Source organism: Oncorhynchus mykiss, chromosome 21, assembly GCF_057628025.1.
Source record: "Oncorhynchus mykiss isolate SJ-2025 chromosome 21, ASM5762802v1, whole genome shotgun sequence".
Classification (NCBI taxonomy): Eukaryota; Metazoa; Chordata; class Actinopteri; order Salmoniformes; family Salmonidae; genus Oncorhynchus; species Oncorhynchus mykiss.
Genome location: NC_143042.1, coordinates 44388595 through 44410977, shown reverse-complemented (window position 1 = coordinate 44410977; position 22383 = coordinate 44388595). Strand labels below are relative to the sequence as shown.

General features: G+C 41.5%; 2 protein-coding genes across 3 annotated transcripts; both read right to left on the bottom strand.

Annotated features, from left to right (window-relative positions):
- Positions 1-503: 503 nt before the first annotated feature.
- Positions 504-3113, bottom strand: LOC110500632 (DNA damage-inducible transcript 4-like protein). The gene is made up of 3 exons (XM_036958096.2): positions 2866-3113; positions 2440-2564; positions 504-2103 (listed from the first exon to the last, which is right to left on the bottom strand). Exons 2-3 carry the CDS (start codon positions 2531-2533, stop codon positions 1613-1615), a joined length of 585 nt encoding a protein of 194 aa, XP_036813991.1. The 5' UTR covers positions 2534-2564; positions 2866-3113; the 3' UTR covers positions 504-1612.
- Positions 3114-15021: 11908 nt separating this feature from the next.
- LOC110500631 (uncharacterized) lies at positions 15022-22380 on the bottom strand. 2 transcript variants are annotated; one of them, XM_090214742.1, is made up of 12 exons: positions 21937-22116; positions 19846-19905; positions 19488-19623; positions 19417-19442; positions 18981-19088; positions 18518-18607; positions 18371-18391; positions 18221-18265; positions 17048-17149; positions 16916-16940; positions 16437-16519; positions 15022-15422 (listed from the first exon to the last, which is right to left on the bottom strand). In XM_090214742.1, the coding sequence occupies exons 1-12, from the start codon at positions 21998-22000 to the stop codon at positions 15409-15411; spliced, it is 774 nt and encodes a 257-aa protein (XP_090070868.1). In that variant the 5' UTR covers positions 22001-22116; the 3' UTR covers positions 15022-15408. The 2 variants fall into 2 exon arrangements, with proteins under 2 accessions (XP_090070868.1, XP_021433786.3); XM_021578111.3 differs by having other exon boundaries at positions 19417-19623; positions 21937-22380.
- Positions 22381-22383: the final 3 nt, after the last annotated feature.

The window sequence follows — 22383 nt, the reverse complement described above, 5'->3', positions numbered from 1 at the left end:
AATAAAATTGATTTGATCAGAGCAGAGACCTTTCAACGTCATACGGTAAATTTAGCCAGTGGTATCTTGTGGAATAGACACCGGCTGAAATGCAGTTAACCAGCATTAGACCCACCTGAGGCAGTCAAGGGCCACTAGTATTTCTAGGCAGAGTACTTCAGTAATGCACCATGCTGAAAAATCTGTTTTATGCCAGCCCCCCAGCACAAAGAGAATCCCACTGGTCATGTTCATATTGCAGCTATGTTTTGAGAAGCCTGGATTGTGCAACTTTTCATGTCAGTCTCATTCATAGCACCAGAAGAGACACCACAGCTGGCTAGGTGATCGATTAGCCAAAAGCGCTTGTACAAAACTAGTGGCAAGTCAACTTCTTACCATTAAAACATTTGCAATCTAGTCAAATTCCAATTTTTCTAAATTAGTCACCAACTTGAGTTGCGTGTAATGCAGTTGAACCCAGATTGGAAAACATTTGAATTAATATTTAAACACTTGACAAGTCAGTTTAAAATGTTTTATTGTCAAAAATACAAGATTCCCACTTCCTTCAAAAGGAATTTTAAAATCCTCAGTTGCTTAAACAGCAATGCAACAGTGAATTGAGAACAGCATTGTAACGACAGAAAATATGGTATTAAAAAGGAAAGCTCTACAGAAATCCCGTGGAGCTTGGATCTAAACAAGTGCAAAAAAAAGGAACTGATTAACATTTTCTAAATGGCAGTTTAAGGCATCGAGGTTGGAGAGCCTGCGCCATTGATGAGCAGCATGTTCACAAGGACAAACATTCAATGACTCGCTAACAAACACATACCCGCAAATCAGCATTGAACACTTACATTATGGCCCCTGACCACATTCCAGGTCCTGTTCCTCTAGGAGTGTTCACTTTGCTGAACATAGTGGACAAATCTGGAAACAAACTCCAGACTGATGCAACTTCAAAGTGGCTAGTGACTGAACAAACACACTTACTAAAATGTGGAAAACCAGGACATCAAAACATTAAAACATGAATTGCCAAATCTTTATAATTTTGAATTATGAGTAGGACAATTATTGATTACCAAAGACTCTCTAAAGGGCAGCAGGTAGCCTAGCGGTTAGAGCGTACAGCCAGCACTGAAAGGTCACTGGTTTGAATACCAGAGCAGACAAGGTGAAAAATAAAAGCTGTCAATGTGCCCTTGAGCAAGGCACTTAACCCCGTAAAACACCCATCTGGTGTATGTGACAATATAAATATATTCAGAATGTTACATTTAACTTCAGCTGATTGGAAAAGCTTGTTCAAATATTGTGAAGTCAATGACAGTTATGCTAATCTTGTTCAGGCATTAGACCATAATCCATTACAGTAACCAAGCCTGTCCATTTAGAATAATAAGCTGTACCATTCTGGACATTGGAACAGACAGGCTGGTTGACCGGCCTTTGGACACCTCCGATAACCTTCGTATACCAGCACGCCATCACTTGACAAACTAATCATATAAAACAAACAAAAGACCCTCCAGGAGTGATTTTTCATTCACACTCAAGTGTAGAAGTGCATTGTACCCTTACACACCCCCCCCCCCCCCCAAGAGTCCCACCTTCCGCCATTGCCTCAGTACTCTTCTACCACGGTACCAGCCGAGGAGGAGTAGAGCTTCTTTTTGATGAGCCGGAAGCCCGGACTGAGTTTCAGCACATGCCTGAAGCCTGGAGTGAAACAGGCACCAATGTGCAGGAAGTCTCTGAGGCTGGGCCAAGCACTGCCATCCTGTTTGAACACCAGTGTCAGTTCAAAGGTGGGCACCACATCTGCGTTATACACAATGCGCTCCAGCTGCTTGCAGCACTTCTCCTGTTCCAGGTGCACGTAGAGCACACAGCCGCGCATGCCACATGGCTCGCCCGATGACAGGCGCAGGACATCACGCGCTATCCTCCGAGTGAGCTTCTCCGGGACCAGCACCTTTGAGCAGTGCAGCGTGGTCTTTTTGGCCCGCGACAGGCAGGTCTCGAACATCTTGGCCAGCTGCTGACATGTCCTGTCCTCAGACACCTCCACATTCAGGTGGGGTTCAGCCAGACAGTGGTCCCAGAAATCCAGCTCTAATTGAAGACAAAAAGACAATAGTTGAGGCAAGGCAAGAGCACATTATGGAACAAACACTGAACAACATTTGATGTGTCTCCATAAAGTACAACTTTCATTAACAAATAAACTGAGTCCTGTAGGCTAGCACAGAGCTGATGAGAAAAGATGACTTCATCTTTTGTTGACTTCACCATCCACTCCCCTCCCACCCTCCTGCGCCATTCTTCCCTGCAGCTATGCACCAATATTGAAGTAAACAAGCGCTGGAGACTATAGAAATAACCAGTTGCAAAATAGGCCTACACATGAAAGTATACATTGTAGAATAATAATACTACTTCCAAGCTTACCATTGTCGATACAAGCCTGTTCGTATCTACGGTCAACCAATTCTGATATGCATTCAGCGTTTTTACTGTTCAGTGTGCTTGTAGCAACAACCATAGTGACACACCGTTTGTTCCTTTTTAAAGTGCTGTAAAAAAAAAAAAAAAAAAAAAAAGGGAATATGTTCAATAATAATTTAGCAACAATTTGCAAGCCAACTTGGCATAGACAGTCTACATAACTTAAAAGCTTTGTTTTGATGACAAGTTGACGAAAGTTAGATGGAATCAAATTGTTAACTTGCATCTAGATAACGTTACAACCAAGTTAACGTAACCTAGCTAATGTTTCGAAAACTTTGTATAATAACATTTGATTAGTCCTCATGGTGTAGCAGAACATTTGCTTGCAGAGTATTACATGATTATCACATAAAAGAGATGTCTTACCTTGATGTTTGCCCAAAATAAATAACTTAGTTTTTTTAAATAAATGTTCTCTTATATAAATACTTCCCCCACATAGGGTCAACAATAATATTTTCTCCACCACAACCACACTGACATCAACAATGTCTACAGCTCGAGAAAAGGGTCGGGGAATATTTATACCGTTCTCCTGACAGCTGACGCAGCTTTGACCAATCGGAATCATTTTATCATTCTGGTACTGGCTGAAGTTTACCAAGCAACACACCTCGCGCTTGTCAGGGCGCTCAGATAGCGTCTGCCCAGAGGCACATGATTGGCCACGGAAAAAATTGCGTCAACCAATAATCAAGAAACATTACTTTGTTGCTAACTGCATTTTGCAATTACTCGCTCACCTGCGATAATTCATCAGGGAAAAAGGGTTAGTAGTCAAATTATTACCATAAGGACCATATTCAACAGGTAGTCTCTTAAACTCATGTATTTTTTTGTACTTCAATGTTCAGAATTTAATGAGATGTGTGCCAATCAATGGTTGCTACCTTAACTTTTGTGTCTATCTATAACATGATATTATTAGTGGCTGAGAAATGTATGAACGGATGGATTGCACATTCATTTTGCACTCTGGGTACATTTTAGAGGTGGAGTAATGGATCTAAAATGGTTTGACGCTCTCCTAAATTTAATTAAGAAAACTGAGCATAAAATTTGACGAGACAGTTGCTTCCAGACACCTCTGGAAATGGGATCTGGGGAGCCTCACTGAGCAGCTTCCCAAAGTCATGGATTGAAATTGGTGGAAAGTATAATAGAACACATGACGACTCACACAAAATTATTCCGCTGCTCTGTCATTCACTACATACTTTAGTCTGAGACAGCCATCATTGAAGTCGTTTGTGTTGATGAGTACAACAAGGGGTATTTTACAAACAAAGTCATCAGTGATTGGATCATCTCTAACCAATCAGAGTATCAAAGCCAATGATGAATTTTCAAACTGCCGCTTTAGCCACGTGTGTTCTGGCTTTAGCCCAACCCATCGGGTTCGGGATCAATCAGATAGCCCCGAATGTGTTAACATTTGTCGATCAGGGAGGTACTCAGATCCAGACTCATTGCGTAGAAGAAACTAACGTCTGTGGGCGTGGTGTAGCGTTTGGCTGGAGCAAGGAATCTGTGTAGCCAGGCAAATCAAGATAAGTGCAGTATGGTATGTTTTCTTTGGTCTCCTGTGCAACAGAAGACTGTTAGTCCACTGAGCTAGCCTAGCGTTGACTTGGGGAATTTACACATGTTTTCATTAACTCATCACATGAGCATTACTCACCAAACCACCTAAATTACACTTCACCCCCGTTTGCCATCCTCTTTCTCAGAGACCCATGCCGGTCACGGAACCAATGTGACAGACTGGGCTTGAACCCAGGAGTCCTGTGTCAGAACGATTGGGAACTATTTCAAGCTGGGATGATTCTTACATGACATTCTGCACGGCACAAGACTCTGAGCTAAATCCTCAGCTCAGGAAGCAATCACTAGTCTTCAGTTCTCAGGCAAAGTTACTCATCACAAACTTATGCAGTATGGAGAGACACGGGCAGGTTTGTGTGCATTGTTCAATAAGATGTTTGAAGAGTGATGTTTAACTGTAGCTGCAGCGCAACAGCCACACTCTGGGAATCCATTATCAATCCCTCTCAACAGCCATTTGATTTCCCCCATGCAATCTGACTCTCCAGGCCTGGCCCTCCCTCTTTACAGCTGAGGGTAATGGAATCCAATGCACCAGGGAGCTCTGGCTGTCACATGGATAGAACAAGATACCCCTAAAAAAACACAGTCACATGCATTGCCAGTGCAACTGGAGACTAGAAGAACAGTTAACATTGCTAATGTTTTAAATTTAATAAGGGCATTACACAACAGCCAGACTAATATTCGCTGATAAGGATGCCACTATCACATGCTAATCGCAACTAGGAAACTTGGAAATGTCCGACTTGCTAACTGGTTGTAGTTATACACGTACCGTGTTCATGACTCACAAACAGGGTTGCCAGGTCCCTCTTGCAGAATTCCCAAAAATCCCCTTCAAGGCCATTTCCCCCCACATCTGTATAAAGTCAAGTTCCGCCCTCTTTAGTTACCAATGCGAGGTCAGACAGTTTTCCCCCAGTGAATAATAACAAAGCAAAAACAGGTTTTTAGAAATATTTGCAAATGTATAAAAAAAAAAGAAACATCACATTTACGTATGTATTCAGACCTTTTACTCATTACGTTGTTGAAGCACCTTTGGCAGCGATTCGAGTCTACTAGGGTATGACGCTATAAGCTTGGCACACCTGTATTTGGGAAGTTTCTCACATTCTTCTCTGCAGATCCTCTCAAGCTCTGTCAGGTTAGATGGGGAGCTACTCCTGCAGTATCTTGGCTTTGTGCTTAGGGTCGTTGTCATGTTGGAAGGTGAACCTTCACCTCAGTCTGAGGTCCTGAGTGCTCTGGAGCAGGTATTCATCAAGGATCTCTGTATTTTGCTCCGTTCATCTTTGCCTCGTTCCTGACCAGTCTCCAGTCCCTGCCGCTGAAAAACATCCCCACAGCATGATGCTGCCACCACCATGCTTCACTGTAGGGATGGTGCCAGTTTTCCTCCAGATGTGATGCTTGGCATTTCAATCCTTGTTTCATCAGACCAGAGAATCTTGTTTCTCATGGTCTGAAAGTCTTTAGGTACCTTTTGGCAAACTCCAAGCGGGCTGTCATGTGCCTTTTACAGAGGAGTGGCTTTCGTCTGGCCACTCTACCATAAAGGCCTGATTGGAAGGGCCTTGGTCCCCTACCTGACCAAGGCCCTTCTCCCCCAATTGCTCAGTTTGGCCGGGCTGCCAGCTCTACGAAGAGTTTTGGTGGTTCCAAGCTTCTTCCATTTAAATATGATGGAGGTCACCGTGTTCTTGGGGACCTTCAATGCTGTAGAAATGTTTTGGTACCTTTCCCCAGATCTGTGCCTCGATACAATCCTGTCTTGGAGCTCTACCGACAATTCCTTCAACCTCATGGCTTGGTTTTTGCTCTGACATGCAAGGGTCAACTGTGGCACCTTGTAAAGAAAGGTGTGTGCTTTCCAAATCATGTCCAATCAATTTAATTCATTACAGGTGGACTCCAATCAAGTTGTACACACATCTCAAGGATGATCAAACAGGATGCACCTGAGCTCAATTTCAAAGGGTCTGAATACTTATCTAAAAAATAACTTATTTACATATTTTTTTTTAAATGTGCAAACATTTCTAAAAACCTGTTTTCCCTTTGTCATTGTGGGATATTATGTGTAGATTGATGAGGACAAAAATGTATTTAATCCATTTTAGAATAAGGCTGTAATGTAACAAAATGTGGGAAAAGTCAAGGGGTCTGAATACTTTCCTAATGCAGTGTATCTCCCTGTATCTCTCTGCAGGCCTACAGTACACAGGCACACCCTCTCCATCTATCTCCTACAGCCCTCTTGCGCCATTTGGCGATCTTTACAACTGGCCACCTCCTTCTCTCTTCTCCTCCATCTCAGCCTTCACCCTGGTCACTTCCTTCTCTGAAATGAGCAGTTATTGAGAGGCATCGTGGTTATACCAAAACAACAATGTTTAACTCTGCCCCCTGCCGGTTCAGTGTTCAATTTCAATTGAATCATGAGCAGATTGGGTTTGGGTGTACTCTGCACTGCACTTCCTCATTCAAGCAAATTACTTGCAATGTCTTAAATTCCAAACCACATTTTGTGTGAGAGCTAACATTGTGTGATAGCATTTTTCGCTAACCCCAACTTATAAATTGGAGAATCCGGCTTTAGAGGCCTGGTTGAATAAAATATATTAAGAAAATATAACTTTTTAATAGACAGAACTGTATTTGGCACTATGGTCTGTCAAAGACTTTGAAATGGCTGTAATAAGGGCAATAGTCTTCAGTCCCTCAGTTTGCCTGTGTGACCTTCAGTTTTAGTGAGCAAGGCGAGCGCTGCCAAACTCTGCCTGTGAAATATTTCCATTTGTCGAATAAGCTTCCCTGAATGAGGCAAAAGTATCCCTGGTTGAGCTTCACATTACTAATCCAGTGCAATGGAGGCGGATCCTCTTGTTATCTCCCTGCCCAAGGGGTCTGGTATGCTGGCACCCATTTCTTCTCAGCGATTCATGACTCCTATTGCATCCCCTGACCTTCTTGTAGAATCTAACAGGAGGCCCAGCATGCCTCTTCTGTTGGGTTGCATTTCTCTTCTATGGTATAATGGCTTTTGCAACAATCAAATCAAATCACATTTTATTTGTCACATACACATGGTTAGCAGATGTTAATGCGAGTGTAGCGAAATGCTTGTGCTTCTAGTTCCGACAATGCATTAATAACCAACGAGTAATCTAACCTAACAACTCCACAACTCCTACCTTATACACACAAGTGTAAAGGGATAAAGAATATGTACATAAAGATATATGAATGAGTGATGGTACAGAACGGCATAGGCAAGATGCAGTAGATGGTATCGAGTACAGTATATACAGTGGGGCAAAAAAGTATTTCGTCAGCCACCAATTGTGCAAGTTCTCCCACTTAAAAAGATGAGAGAGGCCTGTAATTTTCATCATAGGTACACTTCAACTATGACAGACAAAATGAGAAAACAAAATCTAGAAATTCACATTGTAGGATTTTTTATTTATTTATTTGCAAATTATGGTGGAAAATAAGTATTTGGTCAATAACAAAAGTTTATCTCAATACTTTGTTATATACCCTTTGTTGGCAATGACAGAGGTCAAACGTTTTCTTTAAGTCTTCACAAGGTTTCCACACACTGTTGCTGGTATTTTGGCCCATTCCTCCATGCAGATCTCCTCTAGAGCAGTGATGTTTTGGGGCTGTTGCTGGGCAACACGGACTTTCAACTCCCTCCAAAGATTTTCTATGGGGTTGAGATCTGGAGACTGGCTAGGCCACTCCAGGACCTTGAAATGCTTCTTACGAAGCCACTCCTTCGTTGCCCGGGTGGTGTGTTTGGGATCATTGGTGTGTTTGGGATCATTGTCATGCTGAAAGATCCAGCCACATTTCATCTTCAATGTCCTTGCTGGTGGAAGGAGGTTTCACTCAAAATCTCACGATACATGGCCCCATTCATTCTTTCCTTTACACGGATCAGTCGTCCTGGTCCCTTTGCAGAAAAACAGCCCCAAAGCATGATGTTTCCACCCCCATGCTTCACAGTAGGTATGGTGTTCTTTGGATGCGACTCAGCATTCTTTGTCCTCCAAACACGACGAGTTGAGTTTTTACCAAAAAGTTCTATTTTGGTTTCATCTGACCATATGACATTCTCCCAATCTTCTTTTGGATCATCCAAATGTTCTCTAGCAAACTTCAGACGGGCCTGGACATGTACTGGCTTAAGCAGGGGGACACATCTGGCACTGCAGGATTTGAGTCCCTGGTGGCGTAGTGTGTTATTGATGGTAGGCTTTGTTACTTGGGGTCCCAGCTCTCTGCAGGTCATTTACTAGGTCCCCCCGTGTGGTTCTGGGATTTTTGCTCACCATTCTTGTGATCATTTTGACCCCACGGGGTGATATCTTGCGTGGAGCCCCAGATCGAGGGAGATTATCAGTGGTCTTGTATGTCTTCCATTTCCTAATAATTGCTCCCACAGTTGATTTCTTCAAACCAAGCTGCTTACCTATTGCAGATTCAGTCTTCCCAGCCTGGTGCAGGTCTACAATTTTGTTTCTGGTGTCCTTTGACAGCTCTTTGGTCTTGGCCATAGTGGAGTTTGGAGTGTGACTGTTTGAGGTTGTGGACAGGTGTATTTTATACTGATAACAAGTTCAAACAGGTGCCCTTAATACAGGTAACGAGTGGAGGACAGAGGAGCCTCTTAAAAAAGAAGTTACAGGTCTGTGAGAGCCAGAAATCTTGCTTGTTTGTAGGTGACCAAATACTTATTGTCCACCATAATTTGCAAATAAATTCATTAAAAATCCTACAATGTGATTTTCTTCATTTTTTTCTTCCTTTTGTCTGTCATCGTTGAAGTGTACCTATGATGAAAATTACAGGCCTCTCTCATCTTTTTAAGTGGGAGAACCTGCACAATTGGTAGCTGACTAAATACTTTTTTGCCCCACTGTAAGTATTCATACCCCTTTGCTATGCCACTCCATATTGAGCTGAAAGGTGCATCCAATTTTCTTTTATCATCCTTGAGATGTCACTACACCTTGATTGGAGTCCAACACTGGCCAATTCAATTGTTCAGAAATTATTTAGAAAGAAACACACCTGTCTATTTAAAGTCCCACAGTTGACAGTGCATGTCAGAACAGAAACCAAGACATGAGGTTGAAGGAATTGTCCTTAGAGCTCCCAGACAGGATTGTGTCAAGACATAGATCATAGATCAGCATTGACGATCCCCAAGAACACAGCGGCCTCCATCATTCTTAAATGGAAGACGTCCAAGGACTGTCTGTAAATCCCTGAGATAGAATTGTGATGAGGCATATATCTAGGGAAGGGTATAAAACAATTTCTTTTTTTCAATTTAAAGTTTTATTAAGTTTTCTTGTTTTTCATTCAACCAACAAAACACATTCCACATTCACAGATATGACAGGCTTTAAAAAAAATTAAAAAATAATAATACTTTTGAAAAAATAAAAATACAATTAAAATGAATGATAAAGTCAAATAAATAAATCACAAATAAATTTTTTTAATCTATATATTTTCCTTGGTACATATATATATATATATATATACGTACATACATACGCACATATACATACACACACACATACGCACACGTACTCAAAAACTAAATGAAAAAAAAAAAATAATAAAAAAATAAAATAAATAACATATAACACTTGCAGCAGCACTATCAAGGTTCTTATCAGCTATTTCAAGCATTCGCTGAGACGACGGGCCAATAATTCGTTTTTAGGTTTTACAGTACCTTACACAACATGTATCTGCGCATTTCCCTAGTCACCCCGTTCACTCTGTCCAGTTTGAAATATAGTTGAATAGTGGAGACCAGAGTCTATCAAACTTGGGCTGTCTCTTGTGGAGGTCATAAGTGATCTTTTCAAGAGGAAGAAAGTCAACAATCTGGTCAATCCACATTTTAAATGTAGGAGGGGTATTAGAGGCCCACAATAGACTAATACATTTCTTAGCAAAGTATGTAATAGTCATAAGCAAATTTTCTCTGTCAGGATCAATGACAAAGTCCTGCTGGGCATTAAGAAGATAGATACACGGGTTCATATCAAACTGTACCTCTAGTATTTTCTGTGCAGCAGTATGTACAGATTGCCAGAATCTGGCAATCTCCCTACAGCTCCAAAATACATGCATATAGGTTCCGCTTTCAGAGGTACATCTTTTACAGTTAGGAGACATATCTGTTTTCATTCTATGGAGTCTCAAAGGAGTATAGTAAAATTTGTACAAACATTTGTAATTAGATTCTTTCATTTTTACACTGGTAGAGGAGCAGTATACCCTGTCGCAAACTTCCGCCCATAACTCATCACTGATAGTCAGACCAAGGTCCTTTTCCCAGATTATTTTCAAAGGAGTAAAGGAGGAGCTTCCTTTCTCAGAAAGGAGTCTATAGATGTATGATATTTTGCCTTTAATGGATTGTGCTGTGACAAGAAGGGTTTCAACTTCATTCAACTGAGTTCTAAACCTCCTCTTGGAGGTAAATGAGGAAATCACATGTCTAATTTGAAGATATTTGAAAAAATGGGATCTTGGCACATCGAATTCACTGCAGAGCTCTTGAAAGGATTTCAGTGTAGTGGTTTTCTGATGAAATAGGTCTGAAAAGGTCCTGATTCCTAGAGTATGCCAAAGATTAAAGTTGGCATCCCTCAGGGCTTTTGGCAAGTCTGGGTTGCCTACTATAGGCGAGTGAGAACATATTTGGGAGGAAATGCCATAAAACAATTTCTATAGTGTTGACATATTCCAAGAGCACATCATTGGGAAATTGAAAAAAATATGGAATTACCCAGGCTATGCCTAGAGCTGGCCATCCAACCAATTTGAGCAACCGGGCAAGAAGGACCTTGGTCAGGGAGGTGACCAAGAAACCAATGACCACTCTGAGATAACTACAGAGTTCCTTGGCTGAGATGGGAGAACCTGCCAGAAGGACAACAGTCTCTACAGCACTTCACCAATCTGTGCTTTATGGGAGGGTGGCCAGATGGAAGCCACTCCTGAGAAAAGGGCATATGACAGCACGCCTGGAGTTTGCAAAAAGACACATGAAAGACTGTGAGAGCACAAGTCAAAAGATTATGTGGTCTGATGAAACAAAAATTGTACTCTTTGTCCTGAATGCAAAGTGCTATGTTTGGAGAAAACCAGGCATAGCTCATTACCCATTCAACACATTCCTACCGTGCTTTTCAGTGGCAGGGACTGGGAGACTGGTAAGGACAGAGGGAACAATGAATGGACCCATATACAGGAAAATCCTTGATGAGAACCTGCTTCAGAGTGCAAACAACCATAGACTGGGGGCGAAGATTTTACTTTCCAACAGGACAATGACCCCAAACATGCAGCCAAAGCAATAGAGGTGACCCAGTGCCATGTTGAGATGGTTGAGGGTTGACAAGAGATTAACTACTTCTCTTCTAGTTTTTATGATAAATATTACTGTGACAAATTCCAGATTGTTTGCATAATCGAATAACATTCAGCTCAGACACCTGTACATTCCCCACAAGACATGCCACCAGGGGTCTCTTCACAGTCCCCAAGTCCAAAACAAAAATTCACGGCAACACACAGTTTTATACAGAGCCATGATTCTAATGGCACTCCCATGTCCAATTACTCAAGCAAACAATGAAATGACCTTTAAAAAAAATGGATTAAACAACTCATGGAACCGCGGGGACTGTGACACACACACACACATACTTTTTCAGTTGTATTGTTTGTATTCCTTTTTTAGTTGTATTGCATATCGTTGTATTTAAAATGTGTTTTGTCACTTTTCATGTTTTGTGGACCCCAGGAAGAGGGGTCTCTTCTTACCTCTTCTGCAAAACCTAATTAACAAATGGCAATGAGTAGCTAAGCTCCATGGGTAGGGAGTTATAGTAGTCTATGAGGTGTCCTCTGGGGTCATTCCCTGGCTCATATCTTTGAATGTTTTAATACATATTAACGTTGTATCATGCTCTTTTTTGTTGAGGAGTCAGTGTGATTGTTGGTCTGGCTGGTGTATCATAGTGTTCCTAGTCAGCATTCTCGGAGAGAACTGGAGTACATCCAAATAGTCTCATATGTTCCACCTGCCCAATAAGAGAGTATTCCTTGGAGTCTGTCCACCCTTTCTATCAGGGCCTGCACTGAGAGGTTGAGTGTCTGGATGGACAACAACTCTATGCTTACCTTTGAAGACCTACATATCGCAGACGCTCCTTCCTCATCATCACCAGTTGCACTAGCAGCACTCTTCAGCTTTTCACCACCCTCATCACCGCTTCCTCCTTGTTCGCCCCCCAGTGAGGGTAATGTCTCGTAAAGGGACAATACCCTCTTTGGTGTGCTATTCTTCGGCTGTGCAGTTCTGAAAGGTTACCAGGCTACATTAGCCATGTTGTTTATTTTGATAAATTAGACATTTTACAGGTGTCGAATCAAGTAGGCTCTAGATGCTGCGCATCTCAGAAGATTACTAAGCCTGTGTTATAATATAGCCTATTCAAATGGTTTCTCAGACAAATCATTGTGAGATCTGATAATCTGTGCAGTTTGACGACAAAGAAAGACAACCTGGTTGGAACTAAACCCTCCAGGAGTGATGGGAGCAGCTGGGCCTGGACTTTGCTGTCCATTAAAAACGTGTCTACTATTTGGGAATACGATATGCTTATAAGGTCTGCTTATTTGCATACCGTTAAGAACCAATGGTGCATTATATAACTCAACACATTCAAATCAATCAGATATGCTGTGTAGCCAGGTGTAGTCAACATCCAAAATCAACATGAACTTCATTCATTGTATAATGGCGCCAATGTTTTGTTAGCATGTACGGGTGCAAAACAACAAATATTCAACCAGTGCCGATCAGTAAAACAGCGCTGTTCTGTATTCGAGAAATTCAAATCATCTTTGACCAGAGGGAAATCTTATGGATTTGCTCCATTACAAAAATAAACGCATTTAGTTTATTTGCTTTAACCCCAAATGTTGTAAAACATACATCTGTGATTTAAACAAACCCAACCCTCCTTGGGAAACATACATCTGTGATTTAAACAAACCCAACCCTCCTTGGGAAACATACATCTGTGATTTAAACAAACCCAACCCTCCTTGGGAAACATACATCTGTGATTTAAACAAACCCAACCCTCCTTGGGAAACATACATCTGTGATTTAAACAAACCCAACCCTCCTTGGGAAACATACATCTGTGATTTAAACAAACCCAACCCTCCCTGGGAAACATACATCTGTGATTTAAACAAACCCAACCCTCCCTGGGAAACATACATCTGTGATTTAAACAAACCCAACCCTCCTTGGGAAACATACATCTGTGATTTAAACAAACCCAACCCTCCTTGGGAAACATACATCTGTGATTTAAACAAACCCAACCCTCCTTGGGAAACATACATCTGTGATTTAAACAAACCCAACCCTCCTTGGGAAACATACATCTGTGATTTAAACAAACCCAACCCTCCTTGGGAAACATACATCTGTGATTTAAACAAACCCAACCCTCCTTGGGAAACATACATCTGTGATTTAAACAAACCCAACCCTCCTTGGGAAACATACATCTGTGATTTAAACAAACCCAACCCTCCTTGGGAAACATCCATCTGTGATTTAAACAAACCCAACCCTCCTTGGGAAACATACATCTGTGATTTAAACAAACCCAACCCTCCTTGTAAAACATACACCTGTGATTTAAACAAACCCAACCCTCCTTGGGAAACATACATCTGTGATTTAAACAAACCCAACCCTCCTTGGGAAACATACATCTGTGATTTAAACAAACCCAACCCTCCTTGGGAAACATACATCTGTGATTTAAACAAACCCAACCCTCCTTGGGAAACATACATCTGTGATTTAAACAAACCCAACCCTCCTTGGGAAACATACATCTGTGATTTAAACAAACCCAACCCTCCTTGGGAAACATACATCTGTGATTTAAACAAACCCAACCCTCCTTGGGAAACATACATCTGTGATTTAAACAAACCCAACCCTCCTTGGGAAACATACATCTGTGATTTAAACAAACCCAACCCTCCTTGGGAAACATACATCTGTGATTTAAACAAACCCCACCCTCCTTGTAAAACATACATCTGTGATTTAAACAAACCCAACCCTCCTTGGGAAACATACATCTGTGATTTAAACAAACCCAACCCTCCTTGGGAAACATACATCTGTGATTTAAACAAACCCAACCCTCCTTGGGAAACATCCATCTGTGATTTAAACAAACCCAACCCTCCTTGGGAAACATACATCTGTGATTCAAACAAACCCAACCCTCCTTGGGAAACATACATCTGTGATTTAAACAAACCCAACCCTCCTTGTAAAACATACATCTGTGATTTAATCAAACCCAACCCTCCTTGGGAAACATATACATCTGTGATTTAAACAAACCCAACCCTCCTTGGGAAACATACATCTGTGATTTAATCAAACCCAACCCTCCCTGGGAAACATACATCTGTGATTTAAACAAACCCAACCCTCCTTGGGAAACATATGACAAAAGTTTTCTGACAAGCAACAGCTAATATACAAAATAACTTGTTCAAAAGCAGGAAACATACTGGTAAAAAAGCTCATCTTTACAATCCTGGCATTTACACTGAAAACTAAATCATTATTTTAAACCGATTTAAAGCATACAAACACTTGTTAACCATGTGTACTGGTCACTAACTGGTTTAAATCGAGGAATTGTGTGTTGAATTCAGGTTCAGTACATTTGGATTTCATGCATGTTTGGGTGATTTAATCAAATCAAAACCAGTATCTTGAATACAGGGGTGAGACAATCATCTTACACTCAGACAATGAGAATTTGGGTTAATTTATTCATGTTAATTCAGAATCCAGCATCGTTTTCCTGACTAAAATGTCTGGATGTTGGTCTTGATTAAATTAAAATCACAATTCCTTCTTGACTAAATTACCATCAAAATAGGAATACACAAAACAATGAAGTACATAATAAAACATGTTATACCTTCTAACAGACACGTGTTCAGTTAAGAGCCCCATATCCTACAATACTCACAAACCATATACAAATGTTCCCACTTTAGTAACTTTTGTGATTCTGTGACGCCGTATTAGATAGTCCATAAGGTTTAGATCGTTGAAGGTGAAGGGATCTGGACCATTTTTTGGTTGTAAGAGCTCGTCCTCATCCATTGGTCCTTTCGAATGGGATGGCATCCCTTTTATCTTGCAGCAGCTGAAATGGAGAGTTCAAAATGAACAAACTGGTAATGTATTATAAAACCCTAACCCAGGATCTAATTTGACAGGTGTGGTTACATTACAACATCCCTCGCATTAGAATAGGAATATCCAGAGCCACGATCAGTAGCCAAACTTTGTCGAACGTTGCAGATAGAAATGCCAGGAATAGAGACAGCGTGATTCCTTATTTTAAATGACAGAGGCATCCTTGTTCCGTATAGTACATTTCTATCTGAATGTTCCATAACGTTGCGTCCTGTTGAACTCAGCCCTGGTGTGTTTGCTTCGTGGTTGCTCAACAGAACAGTAGTTCAGTGTTGTATTATTGTCCAGATATCAGAGTTTACCAGCAAACAGATAGAGTGAAAAGGGAGGAAGGTAGGGATTTTAAGCCAAATTCCCATTTGGGGAGGTAGGCCTATTTATGCCTGATATGCAAACTACACACAGGGTCTGCCCAGGGCACATTGACATTTGCCGGCCCAGGGAGCCACACAATAGGGCCCGTCCAAAATAATCTGTGTTTGTGTGAGGAAGTCCCCATCTTTCATCCTCTGCTGGTCTTTCAAGGGTGGGGATGAGAAATCACAGGAAACACCTTCCCCTGTTCTCTGCAGCCCAAGCTCATTTACTGAATGTGCACAATGAGATATTAAAAGCTCCAGGCTTCACTGCAATAATTGCAGGTCCACGCCTGATGAAACAGTTGTAATGTAGAGGGATGGTGGAAATGAGTGCGAGAACTTGGGAAAGTTAAGTAGAAGACTATGATTCTCTTGAACTTTTTACAGTTTTATTGAAATGTTCCTCCTGGTCTTTACTTCACTTGAAGGGGAGGAGTCGTGGGAACTGAATAGACTAATTGCTTGTTATAATATTTTCACACTACTGAGCCGAGCTTTACTGCAATGGCCTGGTTATGCATTCACCAGAGCTGCTGGAAGTTTACAGTATAACAGCGCCTCACCGTTTGACGATGCTAAGTAAGTAAACAGTTTAAACGTACCATTGTCTTCACCGCCTGAAGACTTCACCCCGAGAAGCATGACACCGTCTTTGGCGTTGTCCGGCCTGCTCTGGAAAGAGGCACTGCAAAGAGGAGACAGCACAGCATATTGGTGGTAAAATAGTATTTTTTGACAAGATCACAGTATATTTAAACAATGCCTGAGGGGGTGTGGTATATGGCCAATATACCACGGCTAAGGGCAGTTCTTAAGCACAACACAACACGGAGTGCCTGGATACAGCCCTTAGCTGTGGTATATTAGCAATATACCACAAACCCCAGAGGTGCCTTGTTGCTATTATAAACTGGTTACCAATGTAATTAGAACGGTAAAAATAAATGTTCTGTCATACACGTGGTATACGGTCTGATATACCACAGCTTTCAGCCAATCGGCAGTCAGGGCCTGAAACACCCAGTTTATAATTGAACTGTTCAAATGGAGTCCTATCTTTATGTACAACGACTATACTTACTTTTCTGTTCCATTATCAGTTATCTCTGTTCAGGGACAAAAAACATGGAATAATGAGTGCTATTTAGTTTGTAATGAGCATGTAGACATAATGCTGTGTAGAGTCACAGCTGTTTCAGTCATTGAGTTGTACCTGTGTGATCGTGGTCCTTCATGCATTTACTTTTCAGAAGGACCACGACAGCAGCCCCCACAAGTGCCAGGACTGGCAAAAGAATCCACAGCAGGTTCTTATCTAAAGACAAAGAGGAGGTATATCTTTTAGTGTGGCAGACAAAACTGTTGTTTTTCACATCCCATGAGAAGTTGGATTAGTACCATTGTTGGGACAATGTGTAATGTAGGCAATTTATGATGATTTGTAATCAAACATGGCTTGAATATTGACTTTGCACACACGCACACGCACACACACACACACACACACACACACACACACACACACACACACACACACACACACACACACACACACACACACACACACACACACACACACACACACACACACACACACACACACACACACACACACACACACACACACACACACACACACACAACCCAGTCAAATTTGAAGTGTGTGCACCCTCTGGTGGGTGTGGTAGAACATTAGATGCTGAGGTAAATGGGTCCATAAAGGTGCTACATTAATTGATTTAGGAGTTTCCGTCTCTCACCTCCAGCCTGTTGACCTGGTAGAAAACAATAACATAACGTAAAACTCCATATACTCTGCAGTGTGATTTATGCGGTAACTGAACTTTCGACGACCACGAGAAGGAGATGCTAGTTGCATAATACCCTACATACCCTCAAGTATGTGGACACCTGCTCGTCGAACATCTCATTCCAAAATCATGGGCATTGATATGGAGTTGATCCCCCCCTTTGCTGCTTCACTACAACAGCCCTTACAGTTGATCGGGGCAGCTCTAAGCAGGGCAGAAATGTGACTTGTTGGAAAGGTGGTGTCCTATGACGGTGCCATATTGAAAGTCACTGAGCTCTTCATTAAGGCCGTTCCACTGCCAATGTTTGTCTATGGAGAATGCATGGCGGTGTGCTCGATCTTACACTTCTGTCGGCAACGGGTGTGGCTGAAATAGCCGAATCCATTAATTTGAAAGGGTGTCCACATACTTTTGTATATATGGTGTAGGTAACTTGTCATCTGGATAATGTGTCCATTTAAAATGTTATGGTTATTTTGCGGACCGTGTGTTTTTCAGTGCAAGGAAAATGGAGCACCATTCGTGACAATGTGAGTTTATTCCTATACAGATGATGGTAGTAGAGGACGTACCGACATCTTGATCCGTATTCTTATTGTCCTTGACTCTATCTTGACCTGGGGGAAAAAATTGTCATTTTTATCATTATACCATCGTGTCTTCCTACACAGGTAGTAGACAAAATAGTGCACTGAGGGACAGTGATGGTGCTTTAGACTTACCTGTATTTTCATCCTCTGAACCTGAAGACAACATTCATGGCAAAACATTGTTATGGGGTCATGGTATCATTAACCCAATGCAGTACTTGCTATCCTCTAGCCTATCTCTATTGTGATTTGAGAGAGGGTAAACAAATCTTCTCCTACCTGAGAGCTTTTTGGTAAGGTGAGAAATGGTGGTTTTGTTTAGTGAGTCACTCTTGGTAACAGTTGTTGGGGCCTGGGTCCCTTGTGTTCCTGTGTGAACGAGGTAGAATGCACTCGTTCAGAAAATGTCTAACATTTTAAAAGATCTGGCCCAGTATTAAGCTTGTCAGAGTAGGAGATGTGATCTACAGTAGGATCAGGTCCTCCCTGTCCATGTAATCTTATTCATTGGGACCTAAAAGACAAGACTGATCCTAAATCAGCACTCCGAGATGATGTATATATATGTTCGAACCCTGGCTATTATCTGTTTTTTTACATCTGTAGAGCTTATTGCACAATCACATGTGAGCACATCAGACCTATTGTATGATGTAGGACCTCTGTCATAAAAATAAAGTTTACAGAGAAGACAGATTACATTTCAATAGCCAATTTAAAGGAAATGTCTATGAAGTCTCACCATTGTCCTTAGTATATGGAGATGCGGAATTCACTGGGACTTGGGGTGAGGATGACATTTTTGTTTTTTCTGTTACTGGTGATGTAGTAGAATTCCAGGTAGAATTCTCTGGAATGCAAAATCAGTCTTAAAGGAAAATTCCACCACAAAAACAATATTTTGGTGTTTGTTTCATTAGTCCATTATTGATATAGTCCAATTTTTTTTTGCATGTCAGCAATCAAGTTTACAAGATATATCACTTTCAAAATACAGAAATACAGCCGGTATGATGCATTTTATGATGCTGTGTTAACAGCAGTTTCTAAACCAGCATACTGTACCTATCTCTAAAGATTGAACACTTTTTAATGTTACAATGTCCTAATGTTCTGACACTTTGAACTAGAACATTGTAACATTAGACCATGTTTTGAAAAGTTTTTATTTGACTTACTGGTTGGGGTCACACTGGTTGCAGTATCGCTGGCTGCAGTAATGCTGGCTGCAGTAATGCTGGCTGCAGTAACGCTGGCTGCAGTAACGCTGGCTGCAGTAACGCTGGCTGCAGTAATGCTGGCTGCAGTAACGCTGGCTGCAGTAACATTTGCACCAAGGTTCTTTACAGTGGAAAGAGGAACAGTCGTGACGGGTGTCGTAGTTTCTGTGATGACAGATCAAAGATGTTCTAACTCAGTAGTGTACAATAAGATTCAAATCACCAAACTTAGCAGCAGGATAAACATATGTGATGCGTAAATCTTTCAGACTTTAAAATGCAACCAGCCTCTTGAGTGTTACTTTTTTGTTTGTAATAAAAAAGAAAATAAGGAATCCCCGAGATTTTTTCGAAATTACTATCACTGTCTCTTGAAACATTACCTACCTGATGGTTTGCCTGTTGTTGAATGTTCTGCTGATTTTTGTGCGGCAACAGAAGAAGCATCTGAACAACAGACGAGAGGCAGACAAAAACAATTCAATCATTCAGTGAGTTTAGTTTTTTTGTTGTTGATGTAATATATTGTAGGTGGATACTTCTTGCTAAGAGAACTCTTTATCAATTTCGTTTTGTATATATTATGGTGGGACATATTTGCAAGGGAAAAAAAGTAAAATGTCTCTGTCCACTCCATAGAGGCTTGCACTGTAGTCGCTAGGGCTTTGCTTAGGTGTTTCCTGCAGATGTTTACATTCATGCAGGAAGGAGATTTGCTGCCGATTGGATCATTTCACTTCGAAATGGTCAGGACAATGATCTCTCACCCTCTGTTAGAGAAGGAGCAGTTTGGTTCCCACTGGCTATCTACAGCTCCAATCACCTTTCTGGGCAGCGCAGGTCCTGGATCTGTGCCCATGCTCCAAGCAAAACAACAAATCAGGAGACTCCCTCTTTATTTTTTCCACAAGCCCAAGTAACCACATTCATTTGTCTCGGCCTGGACGTCAAACAATGTTTTTTTATTCCTATAGGTCCTGTCTTATTATCTGTGTTGTCCGATGCAATATGTCGAATGAAAATATTGCCAAGGATGGCTAATCTTAAGTGAATTTGTTGCAGGAATTCACTGAACTTGCAGAGACTTGAAATATACACGGAGAGTACGTAACATTTTAAGCATACCTTCCTAATATTGAGTTGCAACCCCCCTTTTCCATCAGAACAGCCTTAATTCGTCGGGGCATGGACTCTACAAGGTGCCGAAAGCGTTCCACAGGGATGCTGGCCCATGTTGACTCCAATGTTTTCCAGAGTTGTTGGCTGCGCCTGGCACATACTACCATACCCTGTTCAAAGGCACTTCAACATTTTGTCTATCCCATTCACCCTCTAAATGGCACACATACACAATCCATGTCTCAATTGTCTCTAACCTTAAAAATCCTTATTTAACTTGTCACTTCTCCTTAATCTACACTGATTGAAGTGGATTCAAGTGACATCAATAAGGGATCCTAGCTTTCACCTGGTCAGTCTGTCGTGGAAAGAGCAGGTGTTCCTAATGTTTTATACACTCAGTGTAGGTGTAAAGCACACAATGTGCTGAACAGTGTTCCTCACACACACCTAATAAAGATTATTTTTTGGTGTGCATCTGGTCTTACAATTGACTTTTAGTAAAACATGAATGTTTCAATGTCCTGCCAACAGCTTTGGTGCATCTCCCTGTCAACCTTCATGCCCATATGCCTCTCTTGGGCGACTTGTACCATGGGGAGGTCTCTGAGTTATCCTGGTAATACTTGACACACCTTAACCCGAAGTGTTATGCTACTTTATTAACATTCATAGCACCTTATTAAGGGTTGAGGCTGTACCTTCCTCCACACGTGGCTGACAAGGATAATATACCGTTTTTTTTGGGGGGGGGGGACACACACACACACACACACACACACTACACAAGATTCCAATCGACAACAACAAAAAACAATTCTGCTCGTATCTCAGGCTCGTACCAACGGAAAAATGCACATAGGCATCATTGGACGTCCCTGGAAAAAATTTCAAAGTGTGAGCCTCTCTTAGTTCAACTCACAAACACACTGTTCTGGATATCTTGATTGTGATCGCCAGTTGTGTTTCGTGTGTTATTATATAAGATATTTAATTAACCACATGTCCATATGCAAGATTTTTTGATTTGCAAACCAAGTCTGATTAAGACAATAAGTAAATACAACAGCTAATAAAAGCAATTATTCTACAAAATAACATAAAACACTATACAATGCAACTACTGGCAAGTCTTTTTGCCTATTTTTTCAAGCATCCATTTTGCCTGACTAAAACTCGCATCTGTCCAACAGTGTTAAACACTTCGTAACTGTGTAACTTTTAAAACCCATTATGAATTGAATTCGACATTTCTGTCTGTGAGACAATCCTTTGTCACCTTGTGCGCTCTCCTATCCAAGCCACTTAGTAGTCATTTTGGACTGCCAAAAGCAGGTCTAAATATCCCTGTTGGCTTACCTGTTGTGAGGAGCTGGAGCGAGGTTAGAAGGAAGATGAGTAAGGCTATCTTAACGGTCTCCATGGTGGTTCTACTGAGCGTTCCCCTCCAGGCTGCTTCTTATGGTTCTTCAGAGCTGTGTGAGCCACTGCTATCAACCAGTGGAAAAGGTGTTCATCGTCTGGCCCATAGCTGCTTATTTTGGCACATCCTTTAAAGAAGGGGAGGAAGTAGAGGAGTTTCCCTCGAGGGCGGAGGGTTGGGGGGCTGTAGAGGATGGGGAGGCTGCTTCGGGCAGTGGGAGAAGTCTTTCTCCGGCCCCAGCCTGGATAGGGACACCGGCCCTTAAGGCTGTTTGTACTCCATCCTCAACTCCTGTGACTTATTTTTTCCTGCCCTCACGTTGCAGGAGTGGTGTACTGGTGTGAAGGAGTCTTAGTAAGTGTCTGACTAGGATGGGCTGTGAA

What these genes read in the sequence shown, in the direction of transcription:
- LOC110500632 (XM_036958096.2), bottom strand. Translation starts at nt 2,533, where the DNA reads ATGGTTGTTGCTACAAGCACACTGAACAGTAAAAACGCTGAATGCATA. An exon ending in ACAGGCTTGTATCGACAATG is followed by an intron (nt 2,104 to 2,439) that starts GTAAGCTTGGAA and finishes GTCTTCAATTAG; the next exon opens with AGCTGGATTTCTGGGACCAC.
- LOC110500631 (XM_021578111.3), bottom strand. Translation starts at nt 22,000, where the DNA reads ATGGAGACCGTTAAGATAGCCTTACTCATCTTCCTTCTAACCTCGCTC. An exon ending in TCCATATACTAAGGACAATG is followed by an intron (nt 18,608 to 18,980) that starts GTGAGACTTCAT and finishes TCGTTCACACAG; the next exon opens with GAACACAAGGGACCCAGGCC. An exon ending in ACTGATAATGGAACAGAAAA is followed by an intron (nt 16,520 to 16,915) that starts GTAAGTATAGTC and finishes TCCTCTTTGCAG; the next exon opens with TGCCTCTTTCCAGAGCAGGC.